The 14,839-nt window shown below is 38.2% G+C and overlaps 1 protein-coding gene and 1 long non-coding RNA gene across 2 annotated transcripts in view; one reads left to right on the top strand and one right to left on the bottom strand.

Annotated features, from left to right (window-relative positions):
• QRSL1 (glutaminyl-tRNA amidotransferase subunit QRSL1) overlaps nucleotides 1-14,839 on the top strand; it is a 362,228-nt gene that overhangs the window by 334,860 nt on the left and 12,529 nt on the right. Inside the window, exons 3-8 of the mRNA XM_050786729.1 lie at nucleotides 1,490-1,649; nucleotides 1,967-2,065; nucleotides 4,130-4,226; nucleotides 9,900-10,076; nucleotides 13,507-13,682; nucleotides 13,765-13,880. Of these exons, the coding sequence (XP_050642686.1) occupies nucleotides 1,490-1,649; nucleotides 1,967-2,065; nucleotides 4,130-4,226; nucleotides 9,900-10,076; nucleotides 13,507-13,682; nucleotides 13,765-13,880 (825 nt within the window). The remainder of the gene's footprint in view (nucleotides 1-1,489; nucleotides 1,650-1,966; nucleotides 2,066-4,129; nucleotides 4,227-9,899; nucleotides 10,077-13,506; nucleotides 13,683-13,764; nucleotides 13,881-14,839) is intronic.
• LOC126952329 (uncharacterized) overlaps nucleotides 2,612-14,839 on the bottom strand; it is a 50,846-nt gene continuing 38,618 nt past the window's right edge. The window contains exon 5 of the long non-coding RNA XR_007724843.1: nucleotides 2,612-2,692. This is a non-coding gene — a long non-coding RNA (uncharacterized LOC126952329). The remainder of the gene's footprint in view (nucleotides 2,693-14,839) is intronic.

Here is a 14,839-nt window from a genome sequence, read left to right on the forward strand (position 1 = left end):
GAGAGCAGATCATTTGGAGATTTTCCGCTCAAATGCAAACTTCTGTTTCTTGGTACATATGGGACACGTGAAAATACTGTCAGCTTGGAGGACAACCTAAGCTTCCAATAGAGTAGAGATAGAAATGGAGAAGACTGTATATTATGAAGTCATACTGTCCCTTACTATTTGTTTGCCTTTGGACAAATCACTCCAGGTCTCTGAGCTTCAGTTTCTTCATCTGTCAAATGAGATAAACAGTACCTAACTTGTGTGATTGTTTTTTGGTTTTGTTTTGTTTTTTGACAGAGTCTGGCTCTGTCACCAGGCTGGAGTACAGTGGCGCAATCTCAGCTCACTGCAACCTCCGCCTCCCAGGTTCAAGTGATTCTCCTGCCTCAGCCTCCCAAGTAGCTGGGACTACAGGCACGCACCACCACACCTGGCTAATTTTTATATTTTTAGTAGAGACGGGGTTTCACCATGTTGACCAGGATGGTCTCGATCTCCTGACCTCATGATCCGCCCGCCTCGGCCTCCCAAAGTGCTGGGATTACAGGAGCGAGTCACTGCACCCAGCCAGTGTGGTTGTTTTAAGGGTTAAATGAAGTAATAACGCATGTAAAGCAACAGTGCCTGACTCTTAGAAAATACTTGGTAAATACTATTCCTTCCCCTGTTCTCCTTTTCTCTCAGCTCCCATCTAATCCAATTATCTTTTCATAAAATCTCCAAAGTTTTGGTGTCATCTTTTACTTCTTGTTATTCATCCCTTTTATCTGATTAGTAAGTACATGTTATTATTACTTCCTACAGGAAATATTAGACACCCATGACTCCATCTCAGGCCCTACTTCCTGTCAATATACACTGGTATTCACTACTTCTCAGTCACTTTTGGTGTAGTTTTTTTTTTTTTAACTCCTTCTTTACCAGCCTTCCTAATGTCTTCCCTAAAGACAGAATTTCAGAAAAGTTTGTTTTTAGTTTGTCTTTGAACCTGTATTTTATAAGCATTTCTCTCAATTCATAGTGTCTCTTACTTGAACTCCACAATAGGTATAAAGATCTTATTTAGAGAGCCATAAAAATCCTGCAGTGCCTTGTCCAGTTCACTTCTCTTTTTTTCTCTCTGGACTGCCTGTGTTGCAGCTAAGCTACCCTCTGTACAGAATCTGCCTTCAGCCATCCTTCACCCATGCTGTGCCTCAACTCCCCCTGGACAGGATGGTTTACCTGACTTATTGCTGTTGTTTGTACAGCCTGACTTTAAAACCAAAAGTTAGCTAAGGAGAAGAATGTCATGTCCTCCACCTCTCCTCAAGCTGATCAGTGCATCACCCTTCCTCCACTACACTAAGTGTTAGAGGTAATAGGTTCTGTTGATTTTGAACCTAAGCCTCACTTTAAAATGTTATACTTAGCCACTCCATCACCCCTACCCCAACCAACATAACATTTGAAACTTCTGCAGACTCAGTAAAAGGTTTTTGAATTGTATACACTATAGGTTTCTGCGGCACTGAAACAAGGCCAAATTACACCAACAGAGCTCTGTCAAAAATGTCTCTCTCTTATCAAGAAGACCAAGTTTCTAAATGCCTACATTACTGTGTCGGAAGAGGTGGCCTTAAAACAAGCTGAAGAATCAGAAAAGAGATATAAGAATGGTAAATTGCTTTTAACTATACTTAATTGTTGTATCTCCAGAGAAGGAGTTTAATTGGTTGTAGTAGTCTCCATTTGGCAAGTGAAGCTTTCAACATAAAACGTAGCCTTATTTAAAGAACTTGCCATGAGGATAATAAAAATGAGGGTAATGGCTATGTGATGCTTTATACTGTCCAACTGTATTAATTTCTGCCATAAATTTGATTTCTGAAGAAGTATCTTTGCCAAAAACTAGTAGTTCCTGTTATAACATGTATTCATGTATCTTTATATTTGAAACTCTCTCCTTTGTCACTCTTTTGGCTTTTTAATGCAGGACAGTCACTTGGGGATTTAGATGGAATTCCCGTTGCAGTAAAAGACAACTTCAGCACGTCCGGCATTGAGACAACGTGTGCATCAAATATGCTGAAAGGTGAAGTTTAACTCATCAGAGCATTGACACTTTTGTAAAAATCGGTATTTTTCGCTTTAAGGATAATAAAGTACCAAGATAATTTCAGACTAATTATATCTTTGAAGGAAATATTTAGAATATAATATCACCTTTTTTACTATTTACTCTTTCAGAATGCAGAATTTTTCTTTAGAGGTAGGCCAGCTTAATGAATACTATTTCAGAAGTTTTCAAAGATTCTATTAAATTTAGGAAGACTCAATTCAATAACTAATTACCAATCGGGTGCTTGCCTGTAGTCCCAGCTACTGGGGAGGCTGAGGTGGGAGAATCACTTGAGCTCAGGAGTTTGAGTCCAGCCTGGGCCACATAGTGAGACCCCATCTCTAAAAAATGAAATAAAAAACTGATTACTGTAAACACACTATATAACCTCTACCTTCAGCTAATTGATAACATGGGAATAAGTGTGAACTGGCTATCATCGATACCCTTCTCTTGTAGATGATGTGAGGATTCATTAACATCTACTGGCCAGTTATTTTTTATTTTCTGATTCCTCTCTTATAGCACAGTATGGCAATGTTTAGATTTATTCTTTAGAGTTCGGTCAAAAGAAAGCAGGTTTATCAAGATATTTGGATCCTAGGAAGAAACAGAAATAGAAAAAAGGTTATTCAGAATACTATAAGCTGAAAATAATATTCTATGAGGAATATGCCCCACCTTCCTCTAATATGCAGACTGTTGTTCATTATTTTGGAATGTATGCTACAGCTTTTCAATAGCCAGAGAAAATTTTAGTTGAAAATAAAGATCTATTTCTACTGGAAATACATAAAAATTACTGTGTGGTATAACATCATCTGAGAAGAAACAGTCAAGTACAGTGAGCAAAATAGAGATTTATTATTTCAAAAATACTGGGTACATCTCTGACTATCATGCAATATTTTGTAGAACTAACTGTTAAAGTCTGTTTTTAGATTATAAAAATAGTGAATGCACAGACTATCTTTGGAAAACATACATTTAACAGTAGAAAAAAAATTACTGGAAGAAAGTACAACTGATTATTTAAATTAGGAATAATTAAGGCATATCATTATGAATTGCTTAATTGCAGTTTAGACTCTTTTTTTTGTTTTTTTTTTGTTTGTTTAAGACAGAGTCTTGCTCTGTCGCCCAGGGTGGAGTGCAGTGGCGCAGTCTTGGCTCACTGCAACTTCTGCCTCCTGGGTTCAAGTGATTCTCCTGTTTCACCTCCTGAGTAGCTGAGATTACAGGCATGCGCCACCACACCCAGCTAAATTTTATACTTTTAGTAGAGACAGGGTTTCTCCACATTGGCCAGGTTGGTCTCAAACTCCTGACCTCAGGTGATCTGCCTGTCTTGGCCTCCCAAAGTGTTGGGATTACAGGCATGAGCCACCCCGCCCAGCCGACTCTTGTTTCTTACATATGATTTGCATGTTCACTGTTTTGTTTCCTGTAAAAAAATAACTGGCCTTTTGGCAGGAACCACCATCATACAGTAATTCACCAAAATGATGAACACAAAGGGAAAGAGGAGAGGCCCCAATACGTGTTTTGTAGGCCTTTTAGAAAACAAGGAGTTGTTTGCCACATACATGCAAACCTGTAAGAAAGGTGATGTTGTAGACATCAAGGGAATGGGTACTGTTCAAAAAGGAATGCCCCACAAGTGTTACCATGGTGAAACTGGAGAGTCTACAGTGTTCCCCAGCATGCTGTCGGCATTGTTGTAAATAAACGGGCAAGATTCTTGCCAAGAGAATGAATGTGCATATTGAGCACAGTAAGTGCTGTAAGAGCCGAGATAGCTTCCTGAAATGCATTAAGGAAAATGATGAGAAAAAGAAGGAAGCCAAAGAGAAAGGTACCTGGGTTCAACTGAAGCCTCAGCCTGCTCCACCGGGAGAAACACACTGTGTGAGAACCAGTGGGAAGGCTCCTGAGCTGCTGGAGCCTATTCCCTGTGAATTCATGGCATAATAGGTATAAACAAATAAAAGACTTCTGGACTGTAAAAAACAATAATAGTAACTAAATTTTTTTCAGGTTATATACCACCTTATAATGCTACAGTAGTTCAGAAGTTGTTGGATCAGGGAGCTCTACTAATGGGAAAAACAAATTTAGATGAGTTTGCTATGGGGTAAGTAAAATTGAAATCTTCTCTTGAGTTTCTTATGTCTGTGCCTTTATTTTCATTTTTTTTGTTGGGGGAGAGGTGGGGGGACGGAGTCTCGCTCTGTCGTCCAAGCTGGAGTGCAGTGGCGCGATCTCGGCTCACTGCAAGCCCCGCCTCCCGGGTTCACGCCATTCCCCTGCCTCAGCCTCCCGAGTAGCTGGGACTACAGGTGCCCGCCACCACGCCCGGCTAATTTTTTGTATTTTTAGTAGAGATGGGGTTTCACTGTGTTAGCCAGGGTGATCTCGATCTCCTGACCTCATGATCCACCCCCCTCGGCCTCCCAAAGTGCTCGGATTACAGGCGTGAGCCACTGAGCCCGGCCTGTGCCTTTGTTTTCACTAAAAGTAGTTACCTAAAAGGATTGAGGGTCTAATGCCAGTTTCTTAGTCCCTCTGTGAGATTATGTTCAGTTGTTTAACAGATATATAGTCATCTCTAATTTTACTTTTAGTTTGTATTTCCCTGATGACTAATAACGTTAAACATCTTTTCATGTGTTTATTTTGCCATCCCTGTATCTTCATCAGTGAAGACAGCTGTTCAAATTCTTTGCCCGTTTTTGGAAATTGGGTCATCTTATTACTGAGTTGTAAGAATTCTTTCTGGCTCAGGCCTGTAATCCCAGCACTTTGGGAGGCCAAGGCAGGCAGATAACCTAAGGTAGGGAGTTCGAGGCCAACCTGACCAAAATGGAGAAACCCCGTCTCTACTAAAAACACAAAAATTACCCGGGTGTGGTGGCACATGCCTGTAATCCCAGCTACTTGGGAGGCTTGAACCCGGGAGGCGGAAGTTGCAGTGAGCCAAGATCGCGCCACTGCACTCCAGCCTGGGCAACAAGAGCACAACTCCATCTCAGGGAAAAAAAAAAAAGAAAAGAAAAGAATTCTTTCATATATTTTGGATTCAAATCCATTATCAGATAGATGCTGATTTGCAAATTTTTATTCAAGTCTCTGGTTTATCTTTTTATTCTCTGAACATGCCTTTCAAACAGTAAAAGTTCTTAATTTTGATAAAGTCCAGTTTCTCAATTGTTCTCTTCCTTTTTTCTCTTCTTTTCATTCTTTTTTTTTTTTTTTTTTTTTTTTTTGAGACAAAGTTTTGCTCTTGTCGTCCAGGCTGGAATGCAATGATATGATCTCAGCTCGCTGCAACCTCCGCCTCCCAGCTTCAAGCAATTCTCCTGACTCAGCCTCCCAAGTAGCTGGGACTACAGGCATGCCCCACCATGCCCAGCTAATTTTTGTATTTTTAGTAGAGATGGGGTTTCACCATGCTGGCCAGGCTGCTCTTGAACTCCTGACTTCAGGTGGTCCACCTGCGTAGGCCTCCCGGGATTACAGGCATGTAATCCATCGTACCCGTCCTTCTTTTCTTTTTTCTTTTCTTCCTTTCATATAGACAGTGTCTCACTGGGTTGCCCAGGCTGATCTCAAACTCCTGGACTCGAACTGTGCTCCCAGCTTGGTCCAACAAAGTGTTGGGAGGCACGAGTAACTGTGCTTGACCCATTTTTTCCTTTATTTTTTAAAGATGGAGTTTCACTATGTTACCCAAGCTGTTCTTGAACTCCTGGGGTCAAGTGATCCTCCGACCTCATCCTTCCGAGGAGCTGGGACTGCAAGCACACATCACCTCACATGGCTTAATTTTTTCTTTTATGATGTGTGTATTTTTTTTTGTTTTTTGAGACACAGTTGCGCTCCTGTTGCCGAGGATGGGGTGCAATGGCACGATTTCGGCTCACTACAACCTCTGCCTCCCAGGTTCAAGCGATTCTCCTGCCTCAGCCTCCCGAGTAGCTGAGATTATAGGCGTGCACCACTGGGCCCAGCTAGTTTTGTGTTTTTAGTAGAGATGGGGTTTCACCATGTTGGCCAGGCTGGTCTCAAACTCCTGACCTCAGGTGATCTGCCCGCCTCGTCTCCCAAAGTGCTGGGATTTCAGGCGTAAGCAATCGTGCCTGGCCAAGAAATCTTTACTAACAAAGGTCACAAAGACTTTTTTCCTAGAAGTTTTATTGTTTAGCTCTTACATTTAGATCTGTGATTCACTTCGAATTAGATTTTCGTATATAGTATGAATAAAGTCCATTTATTAAACATATGGATGTCTATTAACTCCAGCACTAATGATAAAAAAGATTAGCCTTTTCTTGTTGAATGATCTTAGGTTTTTTGGTCAAAAATTGAGCACATTCATGTAGGTCTGTTTCTGGACTCTGTTGCTTCTCTGTTTATTCCAATGTCACACCATCTTGATTATTATAGCTTTATAGTAAGCCTTGAAATTATGTAGTAAGAGTCTTCTAACTTTGTTCTTCTTTTTCAAAATCATTTTACATAATCCAGATTGTTATATTTTGATATGTTTTAGAATAAGCTTGCTAATTTCTACAAAGAAGTTTAATGGGATTCTGATTGTAATTGTGTTGATAGATCAACTTGGAAAGAATTGGCATCATAATACGTGTCTTCTCATCCATGAATACCCTACCTAAATTTCTCCATTTAGTGAGATTTTGTTTTACTCAGGAATGTTTTTATGATTTCCTGCATATAAATCGTACATATAATTTGATGTATTCCCATGTTTTATGTTTCTTTTCTTTTTTGAGACAGAATCTCACTCTGTCACCCAGGCTGGAGTGCAGTGATGTGATCTCGGCTCACTGCAACCTCTGCCTCCTGGGTTTAAGAGATTCTCCTGCCTCAACCTCCCAAGTAGCTAGGCCTACAGGTGCCCACCACCACCCCCAGCTAATTTTTGTATTTTTAGTAGAGATGGGGTTTCACCATATTGGCCAGGCTGGTCTCAAACTCCTGACCTCAGGTGATCCGCCCGCGTCGTCCTCCCAAAGTGTTGGGATTATAGGTGTGAGCCACTGCCCTCGGCCATGTTTCTTAATGCTATAGAAAATTGTATTTTTTTCAGTTTCTAATTGTTTATTGCTAGTACATTGAAACATAATTGATTTTTCTATATTGACCTTTTATCCCATGACCTTGTTAAAGCTCGCTTATTAGTTCTAGTTGATCTTTGTGCTATAGAATATTTTATGTAGCAAGTTGTGTAGTCTACAAATAGAGTTCATCTTATTTCTTCTTCTTGCCTTACTGCACCAGTTAGGGCCTTAGGTGCAATGTTGAATAGAAGTGGTGAGAGCAGATTTCCTTGCCTTGATCTTGATCTTAGGGAAAAGCAGTCTTTCACCAAAAGTACTTTATACTTACCCTTTTATGACACTTGTCACATTTGTAATATTTGCTTGGTCTTTGTTCTCTGTTTCATAGAAACAAGAGTCCTTGCGTGTGTAGTTCAGAGTGGTAGCTCTTCAAATTCATTATATATATGTTGAATGAACTAATCCATGGGAGTAAATTTGAACAAAGGCTTTTAGGACATTGCCTTCATCAGCTGATCAAAATTAACATCACCAGTGAGGGTGAAGTGGACGTTATGTGCCTCCAGATGTAATTGTCTGAGGATATAATATCACCTATGTAATATTCCAGCTGAGAATGTATAACCTGACTCTACTAATGGGGAAACAAAAGATAAATCCAAAATGAGAACCAGTCTATTAAAATATCATATGAAAACAAAAAAGGGCTGTGAAAATCTTCCAGGATAAGAGATAAAGAAAGTAAAACCTAACATCATAAAACTTAAGAAAATTTAGGGGGAGGTCAGGCCTGGTGGCTCACGCCTGTTATCTCAGCACTGTGGGAAACTGAGGCAGTAGAATTGCTTGAGGCCAGGAGTCCTAGACCAGCCTGGGCAACCTAGTGAGACCCTGTCTCTACAGAAAAAAACAATTTAAAACGACAGGGAAAAATATTTGTGACCTAGAATTAGTCAAAGGTCTTTTAGATAGGACGCATGAAGCACAAATCCACTTAAAAAATTGATAGACTTCATTAAGAACTAAAAAATTGATAGACTTCATTAAAATTAAGAACTTCTGTACTTTGAAATATACTACTAAGAAAGTGAAAACGCCAGCCACAGACTGAGAGAAAAATATTTGCAAAACTTGTATCTCAGAAAGAACTGATATCCAGAATACATAGAACATTTCCCACCTCAATAAGAAAATAACAAAACAAGCAACTGTATTTTAAAAAAATGAACAAAAGATTTAAACAGACATTTCATCAGAGATTAAAACATAGTTGACAAACACATGAAAAACTGCTTAATATCTTTGATCATTAGGGAAATTCAAAATTAAAATCACAATGAGCCTGGGCACAGTGGCTCACACCTGTAATCTCAGCACTTTTGGAGGCCAAGGCGTGGTAGTGGATGCCTGTAGTCCCAGCTACTCGAGAGGCACGAGAATCGCCTGAACTTGGATCACTTGAAACCGGGAGATGGAGCTTGCAGTGAGCCAAGATCTGCGCCACTGCACTCCAGCCTGGGCAATAGAGCGAGAATGTCTCAAAAAAAAAAAAAAAAAAGAGAGAGACAATGATAATTAAATGGAAGACCTGACTCTAGATTTGATCCAGGAAGGGGATAAAATGCCATAAAGTACATTATTATTATTAATTCTTTTTGTTTGTTTGTTTTGAGACGGAGTCTGGCTCTGTCGCCCAGGCTGGAGTCCATTGGCGCCATCTCGGCTCACTGCAAGCTCCCCCTCCCGGGTTCACGCCATTCTCCTGCCTCAGCCTCCCGAGTAGCTGGGACTACAGGTGCCCGCCACCACGCCCGGCTAATTTTTTGTAGTTTTAGTAGAGACGGGGTTTCACCGTGTTAGACAGGATGGTCTCCTGACCCCGTGATCTGCCCGCCTCGGCCTCCCAAAGTGCGAGAATTACAGGCGTGAGCCATCGCGCCCGGCCAAAGTACATTATTGAATCAGTTGACATAATTGAATTACGTACAGTAGATTAGGTAAACGTATTGATATTAATGTTACTGAGATTGATAACTGTACTGTGACTGTATAACATGATATCCTTATTCTTAGGAAATACACACTCAAGTATTTAGGGATAAAGGGCTATGATATATATAAGTTGGACCCTTAAGATACCCTTAAGTTTCTATCATACTTTGTGTATATATGTACATATATATACACACAGAGCACATAAGTAGTAAAGCAAATGGGATAAAATATTGACCGTAGGTACATCTGGGTAAGGGGTATAAAGTGCTTTATATGTTATTTTTATTTTTGTAGTTTATCTGAGAATAAAATCATTTCAAAAATTTAAAAGAAAGTTATTAGCATTCCACTTGTAATGTTTTCCATAGAACTTCTGGTTAAGGGAGAGATTTCCTCAGAAGACTTAAACTGAATATGACCCTTTTCAGCTGGAAGACCTTGATTCACAAGGGGGAAATCATCTTCAGTTGAATTGGATGATCAAATGAGACAAAATCTTTTCTTAGCCGATTAGCTTTCTCTACTTTCTTCCACAAATGCTCTTCCTTCCCATCCTCCCCAACTGTCAATTAATGAAAGCTACATGTGATCAGGCTTCCCACCTTTTTCAGTTCAAGCTACAGTGGGTTCTTAAATGCTCAATGAGTGTCAGAAGCAAGTAATATACTCAGAAGATGAAATTTTCACAAAAAATGAAAGTTTTACTAAGGTATCTTGCTTCACTTCATCAGATCTGGGAGCACAGATGGTATATTTGGACCAGTTAAAAACCCCTGGAGTTATTCGAAACAATATAGAGAAAAGAGGAAGCAGAATCCCCACAGCAAGAATGAAGATTCAGACTGGCTGATAACTGGAGGGAGCTCAGGTGGGAGTGCAGCTGCCGTATCGGCGTTCACATGCTACGCGTAAGATGCTTTTCTCTATCTGTATTTTAAAACCCACCCATATACAAACAGTCGTAAAGTGTGTCCAGCAATAGACTAGTTCATACTTCGGTATTTTTCTTTTTAGTGAGCTGTATGTGCTCAAAGGTATATCAAAATTATATCTTGTAGTTGCACTCAACTGTACAGTACACTATGTATATTTAATACTTTTAATTTTAATTTAAGATAAATTTTTCTCCATGGTATCTGGTTCTCTTAAAATATGATTTTGTGGATCTTGTAGAATAAAGCATTGAACATAAATGAACTTCATTGCATTTTATTTTTAAATAATTTCAGTGTGTGCTCACTGATTGTACAAATATTTAGGGACTAACATACAATGACTTTAGTTGAGTGCTGCTGAACTAAACTGTTAGTAATGTTTATCCTTCAGCAAGGTCAGACTTTTGAAAAAAAAAAAAAGGAAAAAAAAGAAAAAAATGCTAATATGTATTAATAAGATATTTTAAATAGTGTTTTCAGAAATCTGCAATTAAAAATGTACATCAGTAAGTAAAGTTTTCTCAAGCTTTAGGAATTTTTTTTACTGTTATTATTGGAGTTATTTTATTTCTGTACTTTGTATTTTATTTTATTTATGTATTTTTATTTCTGTACTTGGCTCCTCCCTCCTCCCAGCTTTAGGTGCTGATTCTGTTTATCTATCATCCTTTGTATTTGGTAAGAATCCATTGATGATATTTTCAGTTCCATTTGTAAAGCATTTCTTAACTACCCAAAGAAAAGAAAGTAAATATGGCCATTGCTATATTTATCAGTCTCAATTTAATCAAAATGAATGTGTTTCTTTAATAATAGTTTTATATTTTATCTCCCCTTAATTATCCATTAAAACTAAGTTCTTTCACACACATTGCAATCCATAAATTATTTATATATTTTTAGAGCTATGGAGATGTGAGTTCTGCAGATTTTTTTTTCAGTTTTCCTAAAATCTTATTAACAAGTAAAACCATTTCATTTGATCTCTGTGGAATTTTATAGCATTGCATTAATATTAATGTGAGTTATGACAAGTTAGGACTGCAGGATTAGGTGCTTTTTTTCTGTCCTCATCATCTCACTTAGTGTTCATCTTTCTGAATGTGCTTTGAGTAGATGGCACTTTGACACATAATTCCTATGGAAATGTAAGTTTTACTTTTACACAGCCGTCAGTGAATGCTAATAAGAAAATGTATCTTTTAAAATTGTGAAAGCAACAGTCTGATTTTGTAGCTTAACTTGACACTGTAAGGAAGGAAATATAATTTGCATTTTCTGAGTGCCATGTTATTGTTAGGAGCATTGTTCAGCCCAAAGCTTCACTTTAAATATAAGCAATAGAAACACAGACCAGCCGGGCGCGGTGGCTCAAGCCTGTAATCCCAGCACTTTGGGAGGCCGAGACGGGCGGATCACGAGGTCAGGAGATCGAGACTATCCTGGCTAACACGGTGAAACCCCGTCTCTACTACAAAATACAAAAAAACTAGCCGGGCAAGGTGGCGGGCGCCTGTAGTCCCAGCTACTCGGGAGGCTGAGGCAGGAGAATGGCGTGAACCCGGGAGGCGGAGCTTGCAGTGAGCTGAGATCCGGCCACTGCACTCCAGCCTGGGCGACAGAGCAAGACTCCGTCTCAAAAAAAAAAAAAAAAAAAAGAAACACAGACCAAAAATAACTTCAGATTGAATGTATGTCAAACTGTAAAGTGTTCTGCTTTTGTTTCCCCCTTTTTGATTTGTTTCCCCCTTTTTGATTTGTTTCTTTTGCGATCGTTTTAAAAACAGGAAGATTCCTGGAGTACTATGCAGCCACTGAAAAGAATGAGTCAGAGCACCATGCAATGACATGGAAAAATAACCAAGATAAATATGTTAAGTGAAAAATAAGTCGCAGAATCCATTTCTGTTAAAAGTAACAATTGCATACATATATATGTCAGTCATTGCATAGAAGTACTGGATGTCTGGATGAATGCATATCAGAACTGGTAACAGTTATTGTGGGGGCTGTGATTATAAGAGAAATCTTACTTTATACATCATATAGTTATATGATATCTTAATTTTTATAGTAGATATGTACTATTCTACAGCACAACTTTTGTTTTCCTGAAATGGTTTTTTAATTGTGGCAAAATGCACATAACATAAAATTTACCAGCTTAACCATTTTTAAATGTACAGTTCAAAAGTATTAAAAGCGTTGTGCAATCAGTCTTCAGAACACTTTTCATCTTGCAACGCTAAAACTGTGTACCCTTCAACCCTCCTCCCAGCCCTGGTAACCACCTTCTACTTTCTGTCTTATGAATCTGATTACTCTAGTTATCTCATGTACGTAGTGTCATATATAGTATTTGTCTTTCTGTGACTGGCTCATTTTACTTAGCATAATGTCCTCCAGGTTAGTTTTCTGTTTTTTTAAAATAAGAACAACACAAACTCTATAGGTAACTGGGTAAAGAAATGAACAGTCACTTTGTAGTTGAGTAATGCATGTATAAATAAGTGCAAAATTATTTGAAATGCACATTAATAAAAACTTTTTGGTTATCACACTAACAATTTTAAAAATTCCTAGTACTCAGTGATGGTACTGAAACTTTAAAACACAATCTGACTCACTGCAACTGGGAATATAAATTGGCATAATCTTTCTGACAAGTAATTGGACAGTATATATCAGAAACTTATGTGCACTAAGTCTACTTCTTGGAAGCTAGCCTAGAAAGTACTCACACATAAGCAAAAATTTATGTTCAGAGATTTTCATTACAAAGTTATTTATTAAATAGTTATTCTAGTTAGAAACAACATAAGTATTTAAGTAAATTATTATATATCTCTATCCATGATTTTAAATGGGGTGGGTAGCAAAGGGCTGTATCTGAATTTCCAGGAGGGGCATATTTAGTCTGTAAAATCATACTGTAAAATTGTCATTAATTTGATTTGTTTTCAGGATCAACATCAGAGGAAAGTGCAAGATTTATATGTATATTGAAAGGAGAATGGACTTTAAAATACCAGGAATCACCAATTTATATGATGGAATATTACATATACTTTACATTTTCAGGAATTTTAATGACATAGTAAAAGGCTCATGTTAAAAAAGGGATGGAAACTCATGATTACAGAATTATCTCAACGATGAAAAAAATGCATTTTTAAAAAGACTTGAAGTTAATATACCAAAATGTTAACATTGTTTTCCTCTGGGTATTGGAATATTGAGTACCTAAAGTTCTCTATACTTTATGAATTCTCTGAGATGAACATGTGTTACTTTTGTGTAATCAGATGAAAATACAGTTTAAAAATATACAATTGAAAGGGTAGATTCCAAATATAATTAGAGATATATCATTCTTCTAAAGATAATTCCATTTAAATTCCAGGGCTTTAGGATCAGATACAGGAGGATCGACCAGAAATCCTGCTGCCCACTGTGGGCTTGTTGGTTTCAAACCGAGCTATGGCTTAGTTTCCCGTCATGGTCTCATTCCCCTGGTGAATTCGATGGATGTGCCAGGAATCTTAACCAGATGTGTGGATGATGCAGCAATTGTGTTGGGTATTTATATAATTCTATATCATTTGCAACAGTTTCTCTATAAAACAATGTATCTGCCATTCATAAGTATTGCTCCTTATAGGTGCACTGGCTGGACCTGACCCCAAGGACTCTACCACAGTACATGACCCTATTAATAAACCATTCATGCTTCCCAGTTTGGCAGATGTGAGCAAACTATGTATAGGAATTCCGAAGGTAACTTTTTCCTTTCATTACTTTATAGAAATACTGTCAAGTTCAATAGAGAGCACAGACTTGGGAGGCGGATTGGGTGGGTTTGAATCTCTGCTCTGCCACTTTTATTAATCATGTGAGTTGAGTATGTGAGTTAATCTCTTTTAGCTCAATTTCCCCATCTGTAAAATGGGAATAATAAAAATATTGCCTTTAGAGAGATTTGTGAGGATCGATTAGACAGTCATGTTAAGTCTGCAAATTGTTTCTGTAATGGGCAAGATAGTAAATATTTTAGACTTTGTGGACCGTACAGTCTTTATCATAACTACTTAACTCTGCCATTATAGTGAGAAAGCAGCCACAGGCAATATGTAAATGAAAAAGTGTGTCTCTGTTCTAATAAAACTTTTATTTTCAAAAAACCAGCTGGCTTGTCATATCTGGCCTATGGGCCATAGTTTGCCAATCCCTAATGTAAAGAAGGGACTTAGCCCAAAGCCATACCTTGCATAGTAATGCCTCAAAAAATGTTAACATCTTTACTGTTATTATTATTACTACTGCATCTATTACAGTAGCAATTGAGTAATGAATACGTGAATGTTATAATGTTAAATTACTAACCTTTTAAAAATATTAAGGCTTGCAATATATTACTGCTTTAAATCTTTTAGGGAGATAAGTTACCCTGCAGAATAATGAAGTTTCACAACGTCAGCACTGTTGGTGTTTGGGGCTGGTAATTGTTTGTTGTGGGAGACTGTCCTGTGCATTGTAAGATGTTTAGTAGCATCCCTGGCCTCTACCCCTACATGCAAGTAGTACCCCACCACCAAAACCACAACCCCACAACCAAAAATGTCTTCAAACATTGTCAAGTGTCTCCTGGTTAGGGAAAAGGAGACAAAAGTAACCCCCAGGTAAGACCACTGCTATAGAGAAATACTACTTTATTTAAAATCTTCCATTAAGGTAAT

This window comes from Macaca thibetana, chromosome 4 (genome assembly GCF_024542745.1).
Source record: "Macaca thibetana thibetana isolate TM-01 chromosome 4, ASM2454274v1, whole genome shotgun sequence".
Taxonomy (NCBI): domain Eukaryota; kingdom Metazoa; phylum Chordata; class Mammalia; order Primates; family Cercopithecidae; genus Macaca; species Macaca thibetana.